The 27,424-nt window shown below is 41.3% G+C and overlaps 1 protein-coding gene across 2 annotated transcripts; it reads right to left on the reverse strand.

Annotated features, from left to right (window-relative positions):
• Positions 1 to 12: 12 nt before the first annotated feature.
• Positions 13 to 27,335, reverse strand: pecam1.S (platelet and endothelial cell adhesion molecule 1 S homeolog). 2 transcript variants are annotated; one of them, XM_018238603.2, is made up of 13 exons: positions 27,081 to 27,335; positions 26,953 to 26,979; positions 24,028 to 24,327; positions 22,420 to 22,728; positions 20,765 to 21,037; positions 18,931 to 19,194; positions 17,600 to 17,890; positions 16,989 to 17,273; positions 9,366 to 9,470; positions 6,180 to 6,207; positions 6,018 to 6,094; positions 1,414 to 1,436; positions 13 to 596 (listed from the first exon to the last, which is right to left on the reverse strand). In XM_018238603.2, exons 1-13 carry the CDS (start codon positions 27,121 to 27,123, stop codon positions 567 to 569), a joined length of 2,055 nt encoding a protein of 684 aa, XP_018094092.1. In that variant the 5' UTR covers positions 27,124 to 27,335; the 3' UTR covers positions 13 to 566. The 2 variants fall into 2 exon arrangements, with proteins under 2 accessions (XP_018094092.1, XP_041434266.1); XM_041578332.1 differs by lacking the exon at positions 16,989 to 17,273.
• Between the last annotated feature and the right edge of the window lie 89 nt (positions 27,336 to 27,424).

Genomic DNA, 27,424 nt, shown 5'->3' on the forward strand with positions numbered 1-27,424 from the left:
AAAGGTTGAACTCGATGGACATGTGTCTTTTTTCAACCTTACTTACTATGTTACTATGTTACTATGTTACTATGTAGTGCTGCTGCATAAATTCACCAAGTAGCATGTTGGGTGCTTGTCTCATTTCCATATAAATAACACAGCAACTAGCTCATGAGGAAGCTGTTACACCCACTCCAACTGGGCTCCTCCTGGTGGCAGTTTGTAATAATACTTCCAGGTGAGATTTGCTTTCCCAACACATCGGTAAGAGCACGTGGTGTTGACATAAAGGCATAAGCAGCCCATCATGTTGAAGCTTTCAGTGCATTGTTTAGTATCTATGTGGGAGCAATAAGTAGGGGGTATTTGATACTGCGCCGCTGCTGCTATAGCTGGAATGGAATCGTGTGTGGGGTGTTTGTAGAATGGATGGCATGGGAGTGAAACTGGAGAGAGTCTGGGACTGGCTGAGATGAGTTGTGTCTGTCTGGGTATGTTCCTTAAATAAGTCCCAATAAAGCAATGGCAGTCTCTGCTTTCTGCTGGGGTTCGCTCTTTATTCAGTGCCCATGGCACCAGGGCATTTAGGCATCTTCAGGTGAGTCTTTTTTTTCCTGAAAGGTACAAGAAAATAACCATCACAAGACATGCTGAATCTTATTAACACTGATCATGGAAATGCCCTGGGGCAGTAGCAGCAAATGGAGGTGTTGATCTGGCTAAACATGCACTGCATAGATCACATGATGTAGTAGGGTAAAAAAGTCACATGGTCCCCTGAGCATAACCTAGAAGGACTTGCCCATTGTGTTTCATGGAGTAAATGGTTGCAGGAATCTATAAAGTGACCCCCCCCCAGCAGGGCCCATTGTATAATGATAGGCTGATTATACCCTAGGGGCCCTTTAATTGCTTTACTAGGGATGAGCCAAGGCAAACAAACAATGAGCCCCGGTATCAGCCTCACAAGACACAAACAGCCAAATTCCAGGTTAGCATTAAATAAACATATTGGGCCTGAGCAGGAATGAAAAGATAACAAAGGAGGCGCAGTGCATGATGGCCAATGCAGGTTTATTTGAAATTAAATTAATTAGGTTACTCTGAGTGGGAAATGGGAGGGGGTTCCTTCCTGGATTAAAACTGACAGGTTCTCAGTAAGAAAAAATTGCTTTTTGAAAACAGTTTTTAAGGAAATATCTGAACAATTAGAAGCCCCTGTAGCCAAGAATGACTCACGCCTCTTCCTAATGACTTTATCACAAGGGAGTTCCAGCAGTGCAGAAATGCCCTGTACCATGCAACCCTGCAATTGCCCTTAGACACACCTGGCACAGTGGGCAGTTTCTACCCAGATTCCTCAATAAGGGATTAACACCAAATATATACTAATATAAAGAGTTTGCAAGGTTGTTAGGAAGCAATACTCACAGGGATGTTGCCTTCACTGCCACCTGCAAATAAAGGTACAATTAAAAGCAGTTATTCACGGTTTGTTCACAATTGTTATCCATAAGCTTGTGTACAAAGGCTGGCTGCCCTCCAGCCCACCAGCCCATTCACATTTCTCTTCCATCCCAATGGGAATTTATATCCATACCCTAAGGTACACAAGTGCTGGTGATTTTTATACAGAGAGGGTTCACTTCCCACCAGCTCATTCCCATTTCCATGCCTCCCTAATGGGGATTCATCCATACCCTAGGGTACAAGTTCAGGGCTTGTAATACAAAGACAAGAAGGAGATGCTACACTGTACCAATCTCTTTTTGTAGTGTTGGATGCAAGCTGCCGCTAGGATTGCCACCTTTTCTGGAAAAAAATACCGGACTTCCTATATATTTATAATTTTTCCCTATTAATAACATTGGGATCAACCATCATTTTTAAATACCGGCCAGGTGGCAACCTTAGCTGTCACCCCTACTGTCAAGGAGACCATATAACCCAGAACACATCACTCTGTAGCACTCTGAATCAGTGAAGAGGTGTTTTATTTGTGCCAAAGATTAGGACACACTGGCACAAACAAAATACCTTCTCACCCAAATGCTGTAACTGTTGAGTTGATATTCATGCAGCTGGAACTGCATTTCACTATCTCATCCTATAATATAAGGCAGACCTTTTGGGGTACAAAAATGGCTACAGGAAACACTGATGGAGCGATCAAAGAGACTGGGGTGCGAGGGACCCAACAGAAAACCTTAGACCATGGGCCCCCTGGAAAACCATAGACTGTGGGCCCACTTTCCAAACTATTCTTCCTCTCCTCACTCAACTTCTTTATTCTTCTAGTCTTTTATAACAACTTACTATACCCTATTCTTCCATTATAAAGCCTCGTTTTCCCATAAAGAAATAGGGAATGACTCTGAATAAGCCAAATGGTTAGAAGCAAGAGGGCTGACACCTGGGCCCACCGGGAGTTTTCCTGGTATCCCGGTGGGCCAGTCTGACACTGGATTTTACAGTGGTTCTACCTCCCTTTTAGTGCAGCTGTACAGCCCAAAGACAGGTATCAGGTAATACAAGCAAACACTCTGTTTTGGAAGGAATCCATTGCTTATTGTGCTTATATTCTGTTTGTTCTCTGGTTATCGGGCTTGGCATCTCCCAACATGAAATTCAGGACAGCACTATGAAGCTGGGCTTGGGTCATGCTGCCCTTATCTGCACCAAACACTCTTCCTGTTCATCTATCAGGAAACCCACAAAGGCCTTTCCAACAATGAGTGCACAAATCTTCTTCAAATAAGCCCTGACATTTGCGGTGTGACATGCAGAAGAGCTGCCTTGTACCCCTTTTGTTTGCCCTGCCTGCCATCCATGCTTTGGGGAAATTTATTCTTAATGGGACAAGGGCCACTATGTTCAGGGAAAGAAAATACCTTCCGCAGATAGACGTGGGTACCACTTACCAAGATATTTCTATACAAGTAATATCTAAACAAGGGTGTTTCTAGGGTCATTGCAGCATTTCTGCATACCATTTCCAGTGCCGGAGCGGGTGTGTGTGGGGGGGCTCATCGCTAGTGCAGAGAGCTCAATTGCACTGTCAATTACACTAGCTTCTGAAGTTATCATGGCAGCAGCTCTGCAGGACTGGCAATAGGGCAGCATTAACTAAGTGGCTATAAATAAGGCTCAATTCCTTAGGATAGAGCATTTTATTATTGAGCGTAATGTCTAACACAGGAGGTCAAAATGCTCTATAGAAAAGTGAGCAACAGAAGGATCACCCTATATAATTGTTATTGTAACTGCACCTCCCGACACAGTACAGAGCAATGGGGACAGGGCTGGTCAGAGAGCTACTTGAAAAATGAAAGAGGTGAATGAAATGAACAGAACTCATGTAGCAATTCTGCCACCATGCCTTTTATTTTAAGCCACAGACTGATTTATCCAGTGCATTCAACATTTTGTGGGAACAAACAGTGCTTTCATGACTCATAAACGGCAGATTTTCGGCACACTGAAACTAATTACGTCCCTGGTGGAACAGAGCTATAGCCATTCTGATAAGCTACATTTAGTAGCATCACTACAGACTATAGGTTACCGCCTCCCTCTGTGAGGAAAGGCTGTTCTTAGAACCTTGTGCTTATCAGAAACAACATGAGAGGCTGCACAATGTCAAGTTTACAAAAGGAAGCCAAAACGCAAAAAGGAAATCAAAGGCATTCCGAAAGCGTGGGAGCCTAATGCAGCTGCATGTACAGTTTCTAGGAGAATTCACTGCTATTCATACTGATTTGGACCTAATGGATTAAATACCCATTACCCTCTGTTTTAGCAGCCACAGCACCACATGCAAGCTCTGTTGGCAAATGGCTCCACTACCTTTCTCTGACTGCCAGACTTTCCAATATTAATGTAAAGTCCCCCTTCTCGATTACAGGAGCTGGGAAAGTGCCCCTCACCATTCCAACAAAATCTAAAATGGATCTCTCTTGAGTCTGTGTAAATCTTATTTGTGGCATAAATAAAACACCTCTGCTCTATAGAAGTATTCTGCTCAATGGGATCTGGTTATTGCAAGGTATGAAAAGAGCTTTTACTATCTGGCTTGTTATGCTGCACCATTCTGCCTACTGGTAACACATAATTCAGTATATAATGGGAAACAGTAGACCGAAAAGGGCAGAGATGCTCTGGAACTGGAGGGCTGGCAGACTGAGGGCTACATTTTTATTGTACAGAATGTGCATCAGATGCTCATATCGACTCAGCACAAAAGTAAAGCATTGCATATAGAGAAGCAACTTATTGACTATTGCCCACATATAGCAAATAGATTAGATGTTAAACCATAAATATGATGAACATGACTTAAAATGCCATGTTTTATCTACTGAATTTATTGCACCAGCCTAAAGTTTCAGCTTGTCAATAGCAGCAATGATCCAAGACTTCAAACTTGTCATAGGGGGTCACCATCTTGGAAAGTGTCTGTGACACTCACATGCTCAGTGGGCTCTGAGCAGCTGTTAAGAAGCTAAGCTTAGGGGTTGTGGCAATTTATCAAGCAGAAAATGAGGTTGGTTTGTAGTATAAACTGATGCTACAGGGCTGATCATTAAATTCTGATGCTAGTTGCACTGGTTTCTGTCCTGCCATGTAGTAATTATCTGTATTAATTACTAATCAGCCTTATATTGTGACATTTATATTCAATGTGTACTGTGTATTGCGAATCAGTTCCTAAGCTCAGTAAGTGACAGCAGCACAGAGCATGTGCAGTGAATCAGCAGAAAAGAAGATGGGGAGCTACTGGGGCATCTTCAGAGGGACAGATCATTACTGCTAAAGGGCTGTGGTTGCCTTGAGCTGTTTCAGAAGCCCAAAACATAATGTACAACATTTCTAGACTACTTCTTTAGTTAAGCTTTAGTCCTCCTTTAAAGGGGTTGTTAACCTTTAAATTAACTTTTAGTATTATATAGAACACTGCATTCTAAGACAATTTGCATCTGTTCTTCATTGTTTATTATTTTTATTTTTTTTAATTATTTGGTTTGTGGGGTCCAAATTACCCTAGCAACCAGCCAGTTGTTTGACTGGAGAAGGCCTGAATAGAAAGTTATGTAATAAAAAAAACAACAGTAACAATAAAATTGTAGCCTCACAGCAAAAGAAAATTGCACTTACTTTAGCCAGGGAGCTCAGATGCTGGTATCTTCAGTTTCTTATGCTGTGATTCGCCAGTGAAATGTAAGTCACGGTAAAGCCGCATGACGATTGGCTAAAATAGAGGGGAGGTTCAAATATCACCCATCCAATCCCCATGTGGTTTTACCGGGACTTACACTTCATGGCGAATCAGAGTGCACAAAGCAAGAAGCAGTTATCAGAGCTCCACCCAGCCCTCCCTTCCAAAGTCTGCAGCTCACTGATGGCAGGGGCCATTAACAAGTAAGAGTGTGGGTACCTCCACAAGCATTACATATATATATATATATATATATATATATATATATATATATATATATATATATATATATATATATATATATATATATATATATAGGTTTTCATTCAGGTCATGGTTTATCTAGATTCTAGTGGAATGAATCAGACAAATGCAAATATAGCTGTAACATGACTCACTGAAATTTGTGTATTATAATAAATAAAGTACCCACAGTTGCAAAATATAAGGATATTAAAAGTTACCTCATAGTTCCTTCGGCCTCGTGTTTTTATATGGTCATGAAAATCCTCTGTAACTTATAATATCCTTATAATTTACAAGAGAGGTGCTTTATTCACTATATAATAACGAAATCACAATGTAACTATATGTAACTATACAGAGAGGTGACAGCTGAAACACACAGAAGTCAGACTGGGGGGTGATTTGGGCCCCCACACCCCCACGTGAAATTCCTTAACTTTACTTCTTTTTTAGGAATTTGCTCATTAGCCTCAAGAACTATATAGCGAAGTGGCGTTTGGTTTTGAAAAGGAAATACAGATTAATATGACACAAGGTGCAAGTGAATGTCAGTACAGAGAGATATCGATTTTACCCAAACGGGATTCTTCTTCACGCTTTTTTTCTGTAGCAGCCGACTTTTCTTTGTTGGAACTGTTTTCAGCAGTTGTCCTATTGGATCAGAGAAAAGAGATAACATAAATGCAGAGTCACCTGCCATAAAACCTGGAAGAAGAGAGAGAATATTTGTGCTTACCTGTTCATAGCCAGCACTGTTTCTCTTCCTACAAATACATAAATAAAGGGTCACTGTCATAAAAAGATAAACATAACCAGGGTCCCTGCACAGAGCAAAGCATCATGGATGTTGGAAATAAAAAACACCTCAATATTGGCTTCTGGTGCCAGTTTGTTGGCCCTCATTGGTTGGGAGGGCCACAGAGCTTTAGCACTTGGAAATGATTGCCAATATAAAACCAGATCTAACCTAAGAATATACCATGTTTTCCTGTACTTTAAAATGTCTCATTTAAATGAAAGCTGAGTTTCCAAAACAGAAGAATACTTAAAGGGGTGGTTCACCTTTAAATTAACTTTTAGTATGTATAGAATGACAAATTCTGAGCAACTTTACAAATGGTCTTAATTATTTATTTTGTATAGGTTTTTATTAAGCGTTATATGTCTTCTTCTTCTGACTCTTTCCAGCTTAGAGAGAGACTGCTCCCAGAGCAGAATTTAACCCTTGCAAAGGCTATTACAGTTGCTAGCCGAATTGAAACAGCAGTGGCAGAGGCGAAAACTCTCAGGGAACTGCTGGGAATGTACAGATTGTGAATTCAACACTGTGGCTTAATAATGCACAGTCACAGGTAAAATACAGTGCTAAGGAAGGGATTCATTGCAAAACCGTGCAGTAAATACAAATAAAAAATACTGCTTCCGCTGTGGTTCAATACAACACACTGCAAATCATGTTACATGTCCTGCAAAAGCTTTACGATGCCACAAATGCAAAAAAGTAGGCCATTTTGCTAAGATCTGCCATAGTTCTGCTAAAGATGTTCATGAAGTCACTACTACAAATGTTACAGTATTAAGTGTGGATAGAGCTGGTACCTTTATTCCAGACAAGTTTATATGCACTGTCAGTGTCAGTACTGCTTCTGCTGACAAGGGACACTCCATTAACCTGATGCTTGATACAGGTTCAGCTGTTTCTATACTACCAAAGGATATTTTCTTGAAATACTTTGCAAAAGATCCGCTTGTTGCACCTGCCCTGAAACTGGTCAGTAACTTAACGGATCCAATCCCTGTGCTTGGTTGCTTGCCAGTGACTGTACAATTTGAATCAAATACTGCAAAATGTGACTTTTAGATTGTGAATAAGGGTACTGCTATACTTCCCACAATAAAGAGACGGGTAATGAAAGAGTAGTGGAGCTCACCCTTGCTATAGCGTGTCGGCCACAGCTCCCGCGATAGTCCGGCAACTCCAGGCCGGAATCTGCAAACAGTCTCCGTGTATCGCCGATCAGCGCTGGCCCATTCTCCACAACAGGAATCGCTACACAATATCTTTGAAAAGCGGCTTTTATTTAGGCTCCATAAGTGATAACAGGCAGTGGGTAAGTGGTACAAAAGGGTACTGCTATACTTGGAAGGGATCTCTTTGCTGCATTAAACCTACAATTAGTTGATGGTCTCATTACTACAGCACCAGTGTCTGCCACACAGCCAGTGTCTAAAATTTCACCACAAAGCAACACTTCACTGGGCTGTGCAAAGAACTTAACTGTACACAGAGCAACGCGCCATGCAACAACCCAATCATCTCCTGTTAAATTATTACATGGCAGACAGATGGGCACTAAGTTACATGTTGCAGACATCAAACTTTCACAAAATACTGTGCCTACAAAATCATCTACTGCTGACGTAGTGAAACGTCAACAAGCCAAATGCAAGGCTTATACTGACAGAAAACGTAGTGCAAGAGAAGTACACTTTCAGCCTGGATCTTTAGTCAGAATTAAGAAACCAGGAATACTGAAACAAGGACAATCTAAATTTACTACACCACTTGAAGTGAGACGCCAGCGAGGACCATACACATATGAACTGTCTGATGGACACATATGGAATGCAAGTCGTCTTGCTCCTGTTAGATATGACTTTGGAGAAGCTCCATTTGATGAAGGACATTTTCAACTGCAATAGGCCTGAAGAAAGTGAACCTATAAGGCGTACTGAGAGAATCAGAAAACTACCAGGACTATGTGATGTGAATAATGTATATTGCTTTAAGATGCAGTGTTGTTGTTTATTACATTTGCCCAAATGCATTCCTACTATAGGGGGAATATGTGGTGTTTATACAAATGGCCTGTAGATGTCACTGTGCCCAAACTTATACTATGCATACTTCCTGACAGCTTAAAAGTGAAAGTTACTGTTGTGTAATGGCTGCATGTGGCTACTAATACAGTACTGTTATACTCTACTCATCCTCAGCTACCAAAACACACCAGACCCCATCTAAAAACAAATGCTCTTTAAGGCTACAAATTTATTGATATTGCTACTTTTTATTATTCATCTATCCATTCAGACCTCTCCTATTCATATTCCAGTCTCTTATTCAAATCAATGCATGGTTGCTAGGGCAATTTGGACTCTAGCAACTGGCTTTCTGAAATTGCAAACCGGAAAGCTTCTGAATAAAAAGCGAAATAACTCCAAAGCCACAAATGATAAAAATTAAAACCAGGGTCGTACTGGGCCATCAGGGCACCGGGAAAAAAAACCTGATGGGCCCCCGGTTCTTCTTGGCCCTCCGGCCCAGATCCGCACCTTGTGCCACCTCCTCTCTTCCTGCCGCGACCTGCTCTCTCCCCGGTCGCGGCAAAAACTCAGCATACTTCCAGAGGGGGGCCCTGAGGCAGCAGCCCCAGGCTCCCCCAGTCGGACTCTGATTAAAACCAATTGCAAAGTGTGTCAGAATATTACTCTGTACCTCATACTAAAAAATCTCAAAGGTGAGCAACCCCTTTAAATGAAACCAGTAACTAAGTGTTAAATATCATATGAACGTGAATATAATTTGTAATAAATAGACTTATATAAGCAAACCAAAGAGTTATTTCAGAGAAGAAGAGGTGCAAGGCATATTCAGCAGTGGCAAGCTGTACCTGGTACCTGGCATTTACTAGATGTACTAGGCAGAAAAGAGATGGGGCAGCTTTCTACAGTGCCATCTGGTAGCCCCCCTGTACTTAGAGAATGGTTGTGCTGGAAACCTTACACTCAGTCAAGTGACATGGTGCTTCTTGTGATGCAGCTTACTCCCAAGCTCAAATTGTTCCACATTCTGGTCTGAATCCATCAGGGTGACTAATCACTCCCATGCAACATAATGAAATAAGCAGAAAGATGTTACCTTTTTTCTTCCTTTCCACGTAAAAATAAAAGAAAATGGCCATCGCAGCCACAAGAATCAACACAACAAAGACAATGAGCCCCTTCTTCCAGGTAGCGAGAACAGCTGCAAGGGGGAAGCAGGACAGTGTGTCAGGCAGGGCAACATGGACAATTCCACCACAATCCATGCATTGTCATTCAGTTCAGCCCTTTCTTTACATATCTATATTATTAGGATTACATTATGCATGCATTAGCAATAAAATGCTACTCTTTGTTAAAGGATGTCTGTTGTACAGTAAAGTACCTGATTTTTATCCTATTGACAGAGATAATTGTCATACTCTACCCATTCTACTCAAGCAAAGTACCAGGCCATATACCAGTATACTATGTGGTGCTTAATATTGGTTATAACTTCCTAATCTTGGTTAAAGATAGGCTCATACAGTAAAAATTCCTCCACCAAAGCTACATAATGCCCCTCAAGTTGAAGAAATTTGGTAAGAGACAGGAAGACCTCTGTCCACAATGCAAATCTGCTGGGCTATGGCCAATTTTATCCATATCGCCTTGTCATTTCCCCCCATACAAGAATTCTGGTCTAAAACAATGGAGACCCTAGCAAATGAACTGGGCACATCACAGATAGTGGACCCAGTAATCAGTTTGCTAGAAGTAATAGTTAAGGTACTACCCACCAATGCGGTCAGAGCTTGGTTACGTATGCTCATGTTCTATGCTAAAAAAAGCAGTGATCATGCACCTTAAAGGACAATGAAAGGTTAGTAAAGACTAAGGCTGATAACAAAGGCATTCTGTATAAGAGCAAATCCTGTCTCCGTGGTGTTAGTCAGTGGTAAACACACTGCCTGCTGAAACCTTATCCTGGGGCTGGGTGACATAGGGCAGTGTAGAGCCGCAATAAATCAGTAGCTCTGCGCATGCCTGTAATGTGGCGCTATCTTCTCTGCTTCCCTATCTTCCCCGTGATAAGCTCTTTGTCTTTATTTGCATAAATTAATTTTGCCGCCCCAGCCAATAGGAATCCTGAGACACGACTGGGGTCAAGGGGAGGGATTTTTGGAGCATGCACATTAGCGATCAGTTAGAGAAGGTATTGAAGCTTCCATGAGCAAGATGGTGGCTGTGTTCTCTAAAACGTTGTGTGAGTTTGCTATATTAATATGTTCTTGAAAATAAAAAAGTAGTGATTAGACAGTGCTAAATGAGGACTATTGAAGGGGGAAGTGGATTAGAATTGACTTTCCTTCTCCTTTAATGGGAGAAACTCTATTATTAAAGTGGATAGGGTAACCTGTCATCCGGAATGCTACAACCAAACAGTTTGCTGTCTTCCTGGTGCCAGGGTTCAGCATGTGGTTGATCCGGTAGACAAATTATTGGTTGGGACTGGGTGTGACCCAGCTGTCTTAGTACATATTGGTACTAGCTACAAAATTAATAATAGAAGGAAGACCTTAAAGAGTGAGTTCAGGGATCTAGGCTCTAAGTTTAAGGGAAGGTCTTCCCATGTCATTTTTTTGGAAATTTTGCCAGTGCCACATGCAAGTTTAGGAAGATTGAGGGAGCTTAGGGAGCTAAATGCGTGGCTCAAGTCTTGGTGTAGGAAGGAAGGGTTTGGGTTCCTAGAGCACTGGGCTGATTTTTCCTTGGGGTACAACCTATACAGTCATGATGGCTTACACCTCAATGGAAGAGGGTCCACTGTGCTAGGGGAAAGAATGGCTAGGTGGTTGGAGGAGTGTTTAAACTAGGCAAGGGGGGTGGGTGAGATAAAGAATTATGGGGAAGCTAGGGTAGACTGCCAGTGGGATTAGTAAGGGGTCATGGGGAGGAGTGAGGGGGTCATACGTTTACCAGCTAAGGAGGTCCCTCTGTTACAAGGAAAACAGGCCAATACTAACTCAAGATATAATTCTCCATTAAGAAATGTAAATTACAAAAGGAAAAGCAGTAACCTCCGCTGTATGCTGGCAATTGCTCAGAGTTTGTCAAGTAAAATGGGATAGCTAGGGTTAATAGCATGCTCTAAAAATTATGATATAATTGGTATCACTGAGACCTGGTGGGATGAAACATGTGACTGGGTTGTGAATTTAAATGGTTACACCCTTTTTAGGAGGGACAGAGGGATTAAAAAGTGTAGAGGGGTATTTTTGTATGTAAAGCCTAAATTAAAGCCATGCACTAAAGAAATATCTGGGGAGGGGGTGGAATCCCTATGGGTAGAGATTTCAACTGGGCAAAAGGTTACAAAGAAAATTATCATCAGTGTATGCTATAAATCGCTTTGTATAAGTGACGAGTATATGAAGATCAGCTAATTTTACAATAGAAGCGGCTTCACAACTTGGTCAAGTTACTACTATGCTTGACTTCAATTATCCAGAAATTGACTGGGGTACTGAGATTGCCAAGTCAGAAAAAGTTAGCAGGTTTGTAAATATGCTGAATGACAACTTTTTATTTCAGCTCATTCAAGAATCTCCTAGATATCAGTCTTATTTGGATCTTGTAATAACTAATAATACCAAATTCATCACTAGCATTTGTGTGGGGGAGCATTTAGGGAATAGTGATCATAACATGGTCTCCTTTGAGATTCTGTTGCAGAAGCAACTTTATAAGGGAGCAACTAAAACACTACATTTTAGACGTGCAAACTTTGACAGTATAAGGGCATCTCTGCAACATATTATGCTATTACCAGTAAACCCCCGATTCTCTAAAGAATCGTTAATGAAAGAATGGTAACAACAGTGAGGCAGCAAAATGTGATGGGTGCTGATTCACTCTCCATCCCCAGGCAGCAACTGGCGACGCTAATTTGTGGGGATGTAGAGTGAATCTGTGCCGATTGCTTGTTGTTACCTATCTGCTATTAGAATTCTTAAATTTTGAGTTTATTGGTAGTAAAGTGTTACTGAAAAATTTCTTTATAAACAACATTTTTGGTGAAAATGTTCTCCTGTCCTTGAATGAGTTCTCCCTGGTGAGCTGTACTTAAAATCTTGACTTTAACATCAGATGAACGCTGCACTCTTGAAAATGCAACATAAAGTTGACCATGACCAAACACAGGCTCAGATAGGTAAATGCCGACTTTATCCAATGTTTGTCCTTGTGATTTGTTGATTGTCATGGCAAATGCAGCCTTAATGGGGAATTGTCGTCGTTTAAGTTTAAAAGGTAATTCCTGGTCAGAACTGGTAAGGTCAATTCTGGGAATCAAAATGGTATCACCGCTATGGGATCCTGTAAGCACTTCTGCCTTGATAACATTTTGTCTCATAGTCTTCACAACCAACCGTGTACCGTTACATAAACCTTGCTTAGTGTTAAGGTTTCTTAACAGCATGACTATAGCTGCCGGCACTGGTGACAGAGGCAGACAATTAATTAACTGGTGTGACAGAGGCAGTGGAGTAGCTGGTGGCACTGGTGACAGCGGCAGTGGAGTAGCTGCTGGCAGTCTGCACTGGTGACAGAGGCAGTGGAGTAGCTGCCAGCACTGGTGACAGAGGCAGACAGCTTATTAACTGGTGTGACAGAGGCAGTGGAGTAGCTGCCGGCACTGGTGACAGAGGCAGACAGCTTATTAACTGGTGTGACAGAGGCAGTGGAGTAGCTGCTGGCAGTGGTTGTGCTAGTTTAGTAGCTGTATCCTCAAATGGTGCCCCTGATGGCTAGCACAGTTCTCAGCAGAGAGATATAGTGAGGAACAACACACCGTATGAAGGATGATTTAACTGAGGAGAAAGGGCGCATACAGACGTTCAGTGGGCGGATTGGTTTGCTTTGACCCTTGTGACCTGAATGGTGCGTGTTGATTGGGCAGCGCGTTGCCGCCCACGCAGGTACGCAACCGTTTCCCCTCCTACAGTGTCGCTAGCGCCGCCATTACACAAACTCACAGAGGAGTAGCAACATGGCCGATGGTGCGTGCTGATTGGGCAGTGCGGTGCCGCCCACTCAGGTACGCAACACTTCCCCAGCAAAGAAGAGGTGGCGGGAGGCAGAAGGAGACAGCGGTAAGAGTGAGGGGGACGGTGTCTGGGGAGCCTGAATCTGCCGCCAGCACAGCGCATATGCCTCCTTCCTAACCTATGTCCGGCGTGTCTTTCAGCTGACACGCCGGGCACTCACAGAGGAGTAGCAACATGGCCGATGGTGCGTGCTGATTGGGCAGCGCCGGGCACTCACAGAGGAGTAGCAACATGGCCGATGGTGCGTGCTGATTGGGCAGCGCCGGGCACTCACAGAGGAGTAGCAACATGGCCGATGGTGCGTGCTGATTGGGCAGCGCGGTGCCGCCCACTCAGGTACGCAACGGTTCCCCAGCAAAGAAGAGGCGGCGGGAGGCAGAAGGAGACAGCGGTAAGAGTGAGGGGGACGGTCTCTGCCTGAATCTTATGCCAGCAACCTATGTCCGGAGTGTCTTTCTGCGCGCGCATCTTTCCTAGCCTTTCAGCTGAAGATGCGCGCGCATCTGCCTCCCCGACACGGCGGGCATGAGTGAGGGGCCTCCCCGACACGCCGGGCATGAGTGAGGGGGACGGTGTCTGCCTGAATCTTCTGCCAGCAACCTATGTCCGGCGTGTCTTTCTGCGCGCGCATCTTTCCTAACCTTTCAGCTGAAGATGCGCGCGCATCTGCCTCCCCGACACGCTGGGCATAGAAACAACCTTCGTTTAGTATATAGGATGCTTTTCACAGGGTTAAACACAGAACAAAAATGTGACCTTTTTAAAATGCTGCTTAATAAATATACTTCAATATAATCCCCTTGTAAGCAAGGAACGTTGTTGCAAAACAAAACATTTCTGGTTCGATAGAAGTGTTGGTGTTAAGGTGGGTAAGAAAAGATGTGCTTTTAAGGCTTTAAAGTTAGCTGGGACAGCTGAAACATTTATAACGTACAAGGAGGCCAATAAATCTATCAGACAAGCTAAAATCAATATGGAAAAGGATATTGCAGCAAGCAGTAAAACAAATACCAATTTTTTTTAAATATGTAAATAGTAAAAAAAAATGTAACAGGAAGGGGTGGGACCTTTAATATCAGAGGGGGTCAGCTGGTTGATGGGAACAGAAAAAAACAGAGATTCTGAACTCTTATTTTTTGTCTGTCTACACAAATGAGGAACTAGTTAATAAAGGTTTACTTCTTCATGGTTCTAATCCTCGCAATACAACTAATGATGCATGGTTCACGCATGAGGAAATTCAAAAGAGACTAGAACATGTTAAGATAAACTAGTTCCAGGGCCGGATGGTATTCATCCCCGGGTACTTAGAGAGCTTAGCTCTGTGATTGCCAAACCTCTTTACTTAATTTTTCAGGATTCATCTGGCACAGTGCTGAGACTGGAGTATTGCTAATGTGGCGCCTCTATTCAAAAAGGGATCCTGTTCTCAGCCTCAAAACTATAGGCTGGTCAGTCTAACATCAGTGGTAGGAAAGCTTTTTTAAGGGGTTTTAAGGGATAAGATACTGCAAATTTAATTTGCAAATCTCATTGCAAATCATACTACTATGAGTTTGTGCCAGCATGGTTTTATGCGTAATAGGTCTTGCCAGACTAACTTAATTTCTTTTTATGAGAAGATAAGCAGGGACATCGATTTTGGGAAGGCAGTGGATGTGATTTACTTAGACTTTGCTAAAGCATTTGATACAGTGCCACACAGAAGGTTACTGGTTAAATTAAGGAATGTTGTCCTGGAACATAGTATTTGTACCTGGATAGAGAACTGGCTAAAAGATAGACTACAAAGAGTGGTGGTAAATGGAACATTTTCTAATTGGACCAGTGTTGTTAGTGAAGTACCGCAGGGCTCTGTACTAGGTCCGTTGCTTTTCAACTTGTTTATTAATGACCTGGAGGTGGGCATTGAAAGTACTTTCTATTTTTGCAGATGATACTAAATTGTGCAGAACTATAGGTTCCATGCAGGATGCTGCCACTTTGCCAAGTGATTTGTCTAAACTGGAAAACTGGGCAGCAAACTGGAAAATGAATGAGGTTCAATGTTGATAAATGCAAGGTTATGCACTTTTCCAAAAATAATATAAATGCAAGTTAAACACTAAATGGCAGTGTGTTGGGAGTTTCCTTAACTGAGAAGGATTTAGAAGTTTTTGTAGATAACAAGTTTTCTAATTCTGCGCAGTGTCATTCTGTGGCCACTAAAGCAAATAAAGTTCTGTCTTACCATAAAAAGAGCATAAACTCAAGGGATGAAAACATAATTTTGCCCCTTGCAGTTTTTTGACTCCAGTCCTGAAGAGGGATATAAATGAGCTGGAGAGAGTGCAGAGACATGCAACTAAATTGGTTAGAGGGATGGAAGACAAATTATGAGGGTAGACTGTCAAGGTTGGGGTTGTTTTCTCTGGAAAAAAGGCGCTTGCGAGGGGACATGATTACATTTTACAAGTACATTAGAGGACATTATAGACAAATAGCAGGGGACCTTTTTACCCATAAAGTGGATCACCGTACCAGAGGCCACCCCTTCAGACTAGAAGAAAAGAACTTTCATCTGAAGCAACGTAGGGGGTTCTTCACAGTCAGGACAGTGAGGTTGTGGAATGCACTGCCGGGTGATGTTGTGATGGCTGATTCAGTTAATGCCTTTAAGAATGGCTTGGATGATTTTTTGGACAGACATAATATCAAAGGCTATTGTGATACTAAGCTCTATAGTTAGTATATGAATATACTGTAGTTTATATGAGTGTATGGAGGGGTCAGTGTGTGTATGTATGGATGCCCATTTGGAGGGGTTGAACTTTGGTCTTTTTTCAACCGATCTAACAATGTAACTATGCAACATTCTGGAGACAGTTGGTAGCTGGAGCTCTTCCCCTTATAAAATTAACTTATGAAATGAGGGGGGCCCATGATAAATTTGACAGAATTTGGGGGGACTGGTGTGATCAGGACTCTGTGAACATGTAACCTGTTCCTTTAAGTTCATGCTTTATACCGTAAACTACAGTCACATGCATATTGACAATTGCTAGTTTTCTCCTGTCTGCACAAGCCTGTGCCTGACCTCATTCTTATGCCAAACATCAGACACGGTATTGTATTTTGTCTATTTATTGTTAAAATCAATAAAATTTAACTTTAAAAAAAAACTACACAGAAGATTTTGTAGGATGGCGTCGGATCGACAGATTGAATCCTACAAGTTGGATAAAGTCTCAAAGGTTATTTAATAATGGGGCTGATAGAAAAATCTAATGTGTAAACTACATGGAAACTTTGCCAAATGGGAGCGCTGAATGCTGTGTCTTCATCTGACGAGATAAAATGTCATAGTGTCTGAGAGACTTTTTTCTCCTCGTTGAAATACACTGACTGTTGGATGTAAATGCATGAACAAAACAAACCATATGACTTTATCTGATCTGACCTGCTTTACAGCTGTGGGGGGAACAGGATTTGTAGGATCCTAAAAATCATGCACTTGCATGACAAGATTTTGTGGATCACCAGGGGCTTGCACTAGTGAGGCAAGTTGAAAAACTCACTTCAGGTGGCAGAGCCAAACAACTTGATCTGAAGGCTACATGGTACAACACATGGGAAGAAAAATTAGACTGTACCTTTTATATATACATGCTCACTGTCCACAGTCTGATGGGCTCCGTTGGTGGCCCTACAAAAGTAGCTGCCATCATTATGGGAGCTGAACGACTTTTGTGTATATGTGAAGAACAAATTATTAGCTGTTGAGCTCTGCAAGAGAATTTCCTTTCCTTTTTTAACAAAGAACTGGAAATCGATGGGCAAACTCCCGTTTGTAACTGCACACACCAGGTAAAGCTCTTTGCCTTCTTCCACCATGCCCGACATTGGGATGACTGTTAGTGTGACCTCCTTGATAGGACCTATGGGAAAGAGCAATGAGCTAGGATCTATGCAGAGACACTGGCCTTTTATCTAAATGTATCAGTATATATAAAAAAATACATGCGCAACATGCAGAATTTGCCCTAAAGCTTCTGCCCATGTCCCCAACAACATACAGTACCATACAGCATTGTGAATTGAACCTAAGACACATATTACTGTGGAATACTCATAGCCGGGTGGCCTTCCACTCTCCTTATATTGGCCTTTCCCACAGATCAGCATATAAACAATTTCTTTTGTATAAGCCATTAGCTTAGCATGTCTAAATGTGTGTTGATAAAGTACAATGAGTGAAACTTACTTATGACAGTTATGTTGATGGTGTTGCTGAACATAGGAGGGCCATCATACAAGTTATATGCTCTGCACTGATATTGCCCAGAATTCTGCTGCTCACTTATAAAGAGTTGAAACATGGCTGCTTTGTCCTCCGTCTTGGTAGTGGTGCTCAGAACCTTTCTGTCTCTCAGTAAGGAATAGGTGATAGGCAGAGTTCCCCTGTCACACTTGCACCTTAGATCAATTGTGCTGCCCTGTACCGCCATGCTGATACTCTGGTTACGATGGGTCAGAACTGGTTTGGAAACAGGGGCTGCAAAAAACACATGGCTTAGTGATCAAATACAATTCTCACGTGCAATGTCACATCTGTTTAATTTAAAAGGGTATAGATTAGTGTTTAACACTTGAACATCTCATCTATAGCATATAGACTACGGTAGTTAATTCTTTAACATCCCCTCTTGTGTATAGACTAGTGTTTGATTTTCAAGAATTCCTTCTATAAGGTGTGGATTAGTTTTTGTCTCTTGAACATCCCTTCTACATCGTATAGACTAGTTAACTCTTGAACATCCCCTCTTGTGTATAGACTAGTGTTTGACTCTCAAGAATTCTTTCTATAGGGTATAGATTAGTGTTTGACTCTTGAACATCCCTTTAGACATTGTATAGACTAGTTAGTTCTTGAACATCCCCTCTTGCATACAGACTAGTGTTTAACTCTCAGGCATCCCCTCTATAGTGTATAGACTAGTTAACTCTTGAACATCCCCTCTTTTGTATAGACTAGTGTTTGACTCTTGAATATCCTTTCGACATTGTATAGACTAGTTAATTCTTTAACATCCCCTCTCTTGTGTATAGATTAGTGTTTGACTCTTGAACATCCCTTTAGACATTGTATAGACTAGTTAGTTCTTTAACATCCCCTCTTGCATATTGACTAGTGTTTGACTCTCGAACATCCCCACTATAGTGTATAGATTAGTTCATTCTTGAACATCCCCTCTTGTGTATAGACAAATGTTTAATTTACAAACATCCCCTCTATAGGGTATAGACCAGTATATGATTCTTGAACATGTCATATATAGTGTATAGACTAGATATTGTAACTCTTATACATCCTCTCTAGAATATATATATGGGTGGGACCACACACAAAACATGTAAAATTAAGTAAAATTTAAAATCCGGGTATGTAAAAGTAAGGGTTTCTTGTATTTAGGAGTCAATGAAGAATAAAATGGCTTACAAAGACCTCAGCTGGCTACATAAGACTCATTGAGAAATAGTTATCCACATACCATTTGCCTAATTTAATTTGTTATAATGCAGTTTAATACTCACCATAGACACGGATGTCCAGGGGATCACTGGTTTTAGAGATGCTGGATGCTGTGATCGTACAGCTATAATTGGCACTGTCGGCTTCATTTACTTGCATGGTAAGCCTCTGCAATTTGCTGTAGATTTTGCCATCCTTTAGCTGGAAGAAGGTATGGTTTGAGGGAGGTGGCATCCCAGGAACTTTGCAAATTAGAGTCAAGATTGCACCTTTATTGATATTGGATTTCTTAATATTTGAAACAAGCTGCGGCATTTTAAAGAGCTCTGCAAACAGGCAATATAATGTGTGGTTATTATGGGAAGCAAGGAGAATGGTACAGAAGTTCTGCTGCTAATGAGGGTATCAGGTCCAAACTGAGATTCATAATAGGCTCTGGCATTACAAGTACAAAGAAGGCTCAAACAGGCCCTGATTCCAGCAGGCTCAATAAATAGTGACTGTCTGTGGTATTTAATAGCAGCTACTCTGGCATTTACCAGAATCTACAGATTGTTAGTTTGACTGTTGGGTATGATTTATTATCTGTCAGCCTCTCTGGCTCATTGTTTGTTAGTGTTGATTAATTCACTGGCATTGTACTTTAAGTTTAAATGTGTTTCCTAAGAACAGGTTGGGAAAAAAAACTAAATATAAATATGGATACAATTTACCATAGTTAGTCGCCATAGTGCTTTGTTTTGTTTCATAATTACCGTACTGCAGAGGCCCCTGCCTGCCTAACAGAGCAAGCTATGAGGTCAGCTGGCACCCTGCTGGAAATCTGATAAAAAAGGGAAATTGGTGTAGGAGGTTCCTATTTGTGTGCCACTCTGTACAAAATATGTACATGCAGGACCGCCATCAGGGGGGCACAGGGGGTACTCCTGTACCGGGCCCAAGCCCTAAAGGGGGCCCTGCTGTGCTGCACTTTTCGAAAGAGCCGGGCCCCCATTGACAGTGCCAAAGCCGTTACGCCTCTTCCAAATCCAAAACCACCAAAAAACCGAACAGCCGAAGTCCCGAATCAGCGTAAAGACCCAAAGCCACGAAATTAGATGAAGTTGAAGTCCCGAAGTGGCAAAAAAAACCAAAGTTATGGAAATAGAAAAAGTTGAAGTCCTGAAACGGTGAAAAGACCAAAAGTCACGAAAATAGACAAAGCTGAAGTACCGAATCAGCGAACAGACCCAAAGTCACGAAAATAGACGAAGTTGAAGTCCTGAAGTGGTGAAAAGACCCAAAGCCACGAAAATAGATGAAGTTGAAGTCCTGAAGTAGTGAAAAGACCTAAAGTCCCTAAAATAGACGAAGTTGAAGTCCTGAAGCGGCGAGAAGACCGGAAGCCAGAAAAATAGCTTAGGTTAAAGTCCTGAAGCCACGAGTTCAATTCTACTGAACACCAATGTGTGTTTTTTTTATTTTTTAAATCCCTGGCCACAAATGTATTATTTTAATACTCTATAGGCCCCTGCCTACCAATATCTTTTTATAACTTGTGAATGAGGGGGTTTAAAATTTTTAGCGCTGGTGTGGACTTTTGTAGCCCTGTAGCACAAAGTGTAGCCCTGAACTTCATAGGTACTGAAAAGCAAGTCATTCGCTATCTGAACCAGTCCATATGGGTTATTCAAATGTCCAAACTTTATCATACCCACAACAAATGTATATTAATTATAATTATAATGTATTTTAAGTCCAATTTACATAGGGGTAGTAGGCACAACAAAGGAGACACTTGGAATTAACAGCATAATATAGCATTTGCACAGGCACCAGGCTATATCCAGTTTGGCCTTTTGCACCATTGCAGGGAGAGTAGCAATTTCATGCACTTACTGACTCTCCTACACTCACCTTTCACAATGACGTTGACGCTGCTGGATTTGGAAGTCTGCTCATATTCTGCCTTGCAGATGTATTGGCCAGTATGGTTTTCTTTTGCAAGCTGGAAATATGATACAGTGTCTGTTGTGGAGCTATTTAAAATGTGTGTGTCCTTCTGAATAAAAAAATCCACCTTTCCAGAAACAGAGGGTGATGTCTGAATTGAGCACATAACCGTTATGTTTTCCCCTTCAGTAAAATTGACTGATGGCAAAACTTCAATCCTTGGGGTTGAAAACTGTTCTGCAGTATAGAGTGAAAACACAGTTATCCCAAAATAATACCATTTAACAGAGAGATAAAAATACATTAGATGTCAGATACTTTCTCTCTTCTCAGCGTTCCCTCAGATTCTTTGTTATTTATGCCATATAATATCCAATTTCCTCCTCTGCTTGTGTTGGCTTGGGTGCAGGCACACACAGCAGATATCGGCAACAAACACAAGAGTTTGTATACTAGTGCTGAAATATGCCACATGTGCCTGCATTTGGGTAAACACCATTATTACAGGTGCAGGCAGGACAGGACTCTAATGCCTGCAAAGGGGATAACTATCGGCCAGCATATTTTAGCAGGCTGATTCTTAGCCCCATCTGGCATTAGCCTAAGCCTTCAAACCGGACACAATATTCAAGGTAGAATCAGTAGATATCTGTTGGCTACTGGGCATGCTCAGTTCTGCTCAACTCAGATTACTAAACTCAGCTGAACCAGTGCTCAATTCAAGCAGGACCTTTTATCAAAGTAAGCTGTGCCTGTGGAAGCCTGCATTCTACACTGCATGAATTTTACATCTGTTTGCAGATGTAAATATCACTGATCATGTGTCAGAGGGAAAATGGCTGACTAGTGAAAGTTGCTATTTGTTTTAGGAAAAAACAATGACGCTGGCAAATGGAGGGTATATATGCAGTACAAATGATGCAGTTTGGGTGAGGGAGATGTGCCCAATGTATATACATGGTAGAAATATGTAGGGTTTACATGTCCTTTAAGTTAAATTAAAGGAGAACTAAACCTCTGTTAATCAAAAATCCCCATCCGCTTCCTTCCCCTTACTGCTTTCTCCCTCCTTAGTAACTCAGTGGAAAAAGTGTCCCTGTCATGTAACTTGGCATATTCATGCAGAGTAACTTGGAGCCAATGGCATAACTAGATATTAGTGGGCCCCACAGCAAATCATTTTTCAGGCCCCCCAAATGTCTAGATGTTGACCAGTTTTATCAAAATTGATTGAAATTGTATAAGAATTAGGGCCTCTGGGCCACTATACCTTCTGGCCCCCAGCAGCCGCAGGTAGTTATGCCCCTGTTTAGAGCATATTATGGTAAAAAGACAAACTGTTGTTCAGGCTTTGAGCAGAGGCAAATGGGAACCCCCCACACACACACACACTGTACTCCATTTATCTGGGTACATTTGCAGGATAAAATACATCCGAATGATCAGTACTATTAACTGAGTGTAGGCAAAGGACACTGTACTATTATGGTCCATTTATGTAAGGGCTTGCAGAAGACAAAAAGACACAATAATACTCTGACCCATGAAAGGAAATTATGCACGGTCTAACACACTAAAAGGCACAATGAAAACTGTGCTCCTACAAGTAATGCACTTACCTTCTACAGTTACTATTTTCCCATCACTGAGATCAGAGGCTTTTGAATTAGGAACATTAATGAGTGCAACATCACAATGAAATGTCACTATGTGAGCACCTTCCTCTATATGAATGTCAATGGATTTTGAATCTTTGTCAGAATATAGCATGCCAAGCTCTTCCATGTGTTTATTACTTTTTGTCTTGATTTTGTAGAAGGTGAAGTAGAAAGGCGGTTCCTCCCCCTCTGGTGCATGGCAAGTCACTATTATGGTTTGTCCTTCCTTTGTGGAGTTGGTAGAAACACTCACTGTAGGTTTTGACAGGCCTGTCAATCAGATATAAGATAGGAAGTTTCACATGAGGTGCACAACATGTTCTCCATGAGAATAAGTGTCATGGGACTAATCCAAGATCAGAACACTCACCTGTATCATGTGGGCCCAGGTGTACTGCTCTGAGACTACAGTTTAGGAAGTGTATATACGGAATTTTAGTTGTGCCTATTCAAGAAATTATCCCACACCAGGCTTGCACGGATAACCATGCTGGGGGATAAGCAGAGTGAAGCACACTGTCCCAAAATATGGGTGTGGCCGAGTGATGTCACTAAATGGCACATGTGCAGATGTCATTCTGAAGCCACCAACCAATCACTGTGCATAAGCATGAACTCTTTAGCATCACTGAATGCTTACTGTGCATGCCCAGATCTTATTATTTCATAGAGACTAAAAAACTTGGGGGAATAGAGAGAGAGAGAGAGAGAGAGAGAAGAGAGAGACAGCCCCCAATGTCAGGGCTCCAACTTCCAACATCAACAACCCACCTGACTAACTTCATTAGCCAGACCCTCTGCCTGGATATTCGGCCTGGCTGACACAAAATGTTATGTGATTGGCCAGTTTATCCTCTCCTGCTGTTGCCCAAGATATATATGTATTGTGGAGTATTGTGTCTTTAGCTCTTGCCTATGAGTAAGTGCTAACTATAGCATAAAACAAATAATGAATAAAAATAAATCTACTTTGATTCCACAAGGCTGGTATAAGGGGGTAACCTTTTGCACTGCCTTCCACAGATTATATTTGGTTTACCCACATATACTGTAACATATAGCATTGTTTTTCAGTCCAGCATTTTGTCAATATGCCCTTTAGCTCATAAGATTACAGTTATTTAGAAACATTAGGGAAAAAAAAGCTGCATCACTGTAGCTCCATAAAAAGCCTCATTTTTAGCGCATTATTAAAAACAATGGCACACAACTAGACTTGCATCCTGACATGCTTTGGGCGCATGCACCCTAAATCATAGGCTGAAGAGAGACCAATGGCAAAAATGTAACTAGCAATGGGCACAATAGCCTCTAGTGGTGGAAAATGAAAATGACAATGATATTGACAATAACTGATTTCAAACCCAGCGAATAGACAAAACCAAGAGCTGAAATCAGTGAGAGCAGTCCAAACTCAAGAAACTGAAGTGAGCAGAGAACATCAGAGACAGCCTGTGCTCCATTCCATGGTGGGCCTCAGACAGGGTATCTTCAAGCAAACAGACTCAGAATGAAAACATAATATACTAACCAATAAATTGTCATAAGTTCTCATTAGGCACAACGTACCTGTAACATCAATGATCAGTTTATTACTTGACTTCCTTTTGCCTTTCACAATCACTTCACAGCTGTATTGGCCAGATTTGGACACCCTTGCTGGACTGAGGTTATAAGTCACATTTAGGTTGTTAGAGGTCACGTTATAGATAAGCTGGTTATTCTTGAAAAATAAGTACTGAGGTGTCAGCTCAAATGATTTTGTCTCTCTCTTGGCGATTTCCACAGAACACGTCACACTCATGTTGTTTCCATTTTTCAAAGTGGCAGATGGATTTGCGCTTAGCTGGGCATTATAAATTGAGAAGCCTAAAAATGAAAGAAACATTAATAATCAGAAAAATACATTATTAACGTGAACTAAGATGACTAGTTAGTAATTGTACAAATGGCAACAGAGAAGTCAGGCATCTGATATGGCTGTTTATTCTGTAAAAATGTTGTTAATTAATTGAAGTAACCAATATTTAATTACACCAAGATGTGGTTCCCTTGTTACAGTCAGTATTATAATAGAAAGCAGGACGAATCCAAGGCAGTAGCTATGACTGCAAAGTGCTTTTATTGGGGAAAAATGCTCCACAACATGTTTCGGGCGTTGGCCCTTTATCAAGTGTGACACTTGATAAATGATGTATATCTGTAAAGCACTGCACTATTTAAAAACAAATGATGATATATTCCTGTGAATTTACCTGCTTTTTGAAAATAAAGACAGATTAACTAAAGGGTGAAGTGGCTGTTGCTAGTGAAAATTTGCCAGAAATCCAATCTGCAGGGACATCGCCAATTTACTAACAACTAAGAGGACAATTCGCTAGAGAAAGAGACATCAGTGATATCGTATCCTGTATGCCGGTCATAAAAATAAAAAAAGTTGGTGTTTTTTTCATATAAGTGGGATTGTCTTTAAAAGTTGTAACTATTAAAAAATTTTGTTTTAACATTTTTTTTTACCATATGAGGGGCACACCACATTTTTTTTAGGGTTGGCTCATGTCTATAACATTAGATGATCTCTTTTGTCTTTATTTTGCTTCCATGGACATTTTTAATAATAAGTGGCCACTTCAAGCATTTGCACCAACATCTCTAATAAAGACGTCCATACGACCTATATGTACCCGCCCTATTCAAATTGACCTAAGCGTAAGAGTACTAAGTTTCGCTAGGCAGAAATGAACGTTAGTGAAAGTTCGCTATGAAATGCTTGCGCTGATGAATTACCGCTATCGAAACGTCGCTGGTGTTCAGTTGCAGATACACAACTTCTCATTTTAGTGAATCAGCTTAGTGGTAGCAAATTTGCACCTGGTGAAGTGGTGCGAAGTGTGGCAAAGTCTTTACAGGAGAAATTCAGCCTCTATTTAATTTGCCCAATGGCCTGTTGAAAGGGTGCAAAACTTTGCTAGCGATGTACTCTTTTGCTAGCAAATTGTCCTCTACACTACACTAGTTAGTAAATTAGTGATATCCCTGTGGATGGAATTTCTGGCGAATTTTCGCTAGCGACGGCCACTATGCCCTTTAGTAAATCTGCCCCAATATGTTGCTAAATAAAAATCGAAATGCCAAGATAGGGTGTAAGAACAGTCGATGAAAACAGCACACAATAAAATGTAAGTAAGAAAGTGGAGATTTGTGCTTCTGTGTCATGATCTCAGCATTTGGATTTCACTATTTACTAAGTTTTCTATTTACTAAGTTCTGTAGTCAGAAGTACTGGAAGCAATTTCAACACACAATCCATTCTGAAAGCCATTACACCATTAAAAGCCATTAAACATCATCACAGTTCCATATAATTCCATAACTCTAGCAAAAATTTTACTCACCTGGTTCAGATCTTAGTTGTACTAGGACCCAGTCAATGTTCCCTCTAATTACGTCTCGGCTATGTTACTGTACACTAAAGATTATTTTGTGCACACATTTTAAACTTGTGTGTGCAGTTTTCAGAATTAATATAAAATGTTGTGTTTTTACACAAACTTCTTTTTTTTTTTTTTTAAGTATCTTTTATTTTGTTTTAACAGGGAGGGGCGGGAAGGGGACAGGGATTAGGAATGTACAACAAACAAAAATAAAATAAACCAATAGAGTTAAAATACACATTGTAGTATGCTGGATTTCTTCGTCACACAACATTTAAATTGGCATTTTAAGTGTACAAGATTATCCTACCAACGTGAATGTTGATAAAAGGATCCGCACACACTTCTTTCTTTTGCAGTGGGGGGTCACCCCTTCACTTTATTTGTTTAATCACCACACCATCAACGTTTCGGCCGAAACGTTGATGGTGTGGTGATTAAACAAATAAAGTGAAGGGGTGACCCCCCACTGCAAAAGAAAGAAGTGTGTGCGGATCCTTTTATCAACATTCACGTTGCTAGGGGACCTTGCCGGGTCGACGGAAGAACGCACCACCTCTGCAGGATCAGTGAGATTGGGTGTGCGGTAAGAAAAATTACATTGCAAGATTATCCTACTACATATCAGGTAGATTGAGGGTAGGGGATATGCAGTTCATGCTGTGCTTCCAGCCAGGGAGAACATATTTCCCCCCAAAAAATGCACGGCAATTTCCATGCATGGTGTGGGGCAGTAACCGTAGTTGGTAGTGGGCCATAGTCTCTAAGTTGCCTGTATGGGACGTTGCGGAGCACCTCAAGGGAGCCCAGCTGTGTCAGGAGTGGATCATTATCTCCCTAATGACACAGGGTTAGTTAGTATCTCTATGCCAGGAGTGGATCATTATCCCTTAACGAGAGGAGTTTGTTGGTACCTCTTTTCTACAACTGTATCATTATCCCCCAATGATATGGGGTTAGTTGATATCTCTGACATGTTGATGAGCTATTAATTGATTGCGCAACACATTAAGGCAACTTGCTAGCACACAGAATAACATGACACAAATATGGTACTTACTTGTGTCCTGTGCATACAATATCCTCCCTGCAAACAAGAAAAAAAATTGTTACATTTAAGGGTTTTTTTTTTTTTAGCAACCAGAGGCATTTCTAAAGACAAGAATAAAAATGGATGTGGTTACTTACACCCTAAAGAGAGGAAAAATAGAGATAAATTCATCTCATGCATGGGAATACAAAATGAAGAAGAGAGGAAGAGTCTGATTTAGTCCGAGAGTCCAGTGTACATACAGGGAAAATAAAGCCCCCGTAATGTTTGTAAGAGCGCCTATGAGCACAGCAGTCGGTGGAGTTAGGTGAGCATTTCCCCAGCTCCCAAATGGAAGTTCCAAACAATCCACTAATATCTATTGTAGCAGGCCGACTGCTCAGGAAATTGTGGAAATTACACTTTTCCTGATCTCGCTCTTCCTGCCTCGTTCCTTAAGATGTATCCAGAAACAATGGCATGGTATTATTGTCGGTGGTTT

This window comes from Xenopus laevis, chromosome 9_10S (genome assembly GCF_017654675.1).
Source record: "Xenopus laevis strain J_2021 chromosome 9_10S, Xenopus_laevis_v10.1, whole genome shotgun sequence".
In the NCBI taxonomy this organism is placed as follows: domain Eukaryota; kingdom Metazoa; phylum Chordata; class Amphibia; order Anura; family Pipidae; genus Xenopus; species Xenopus laevis.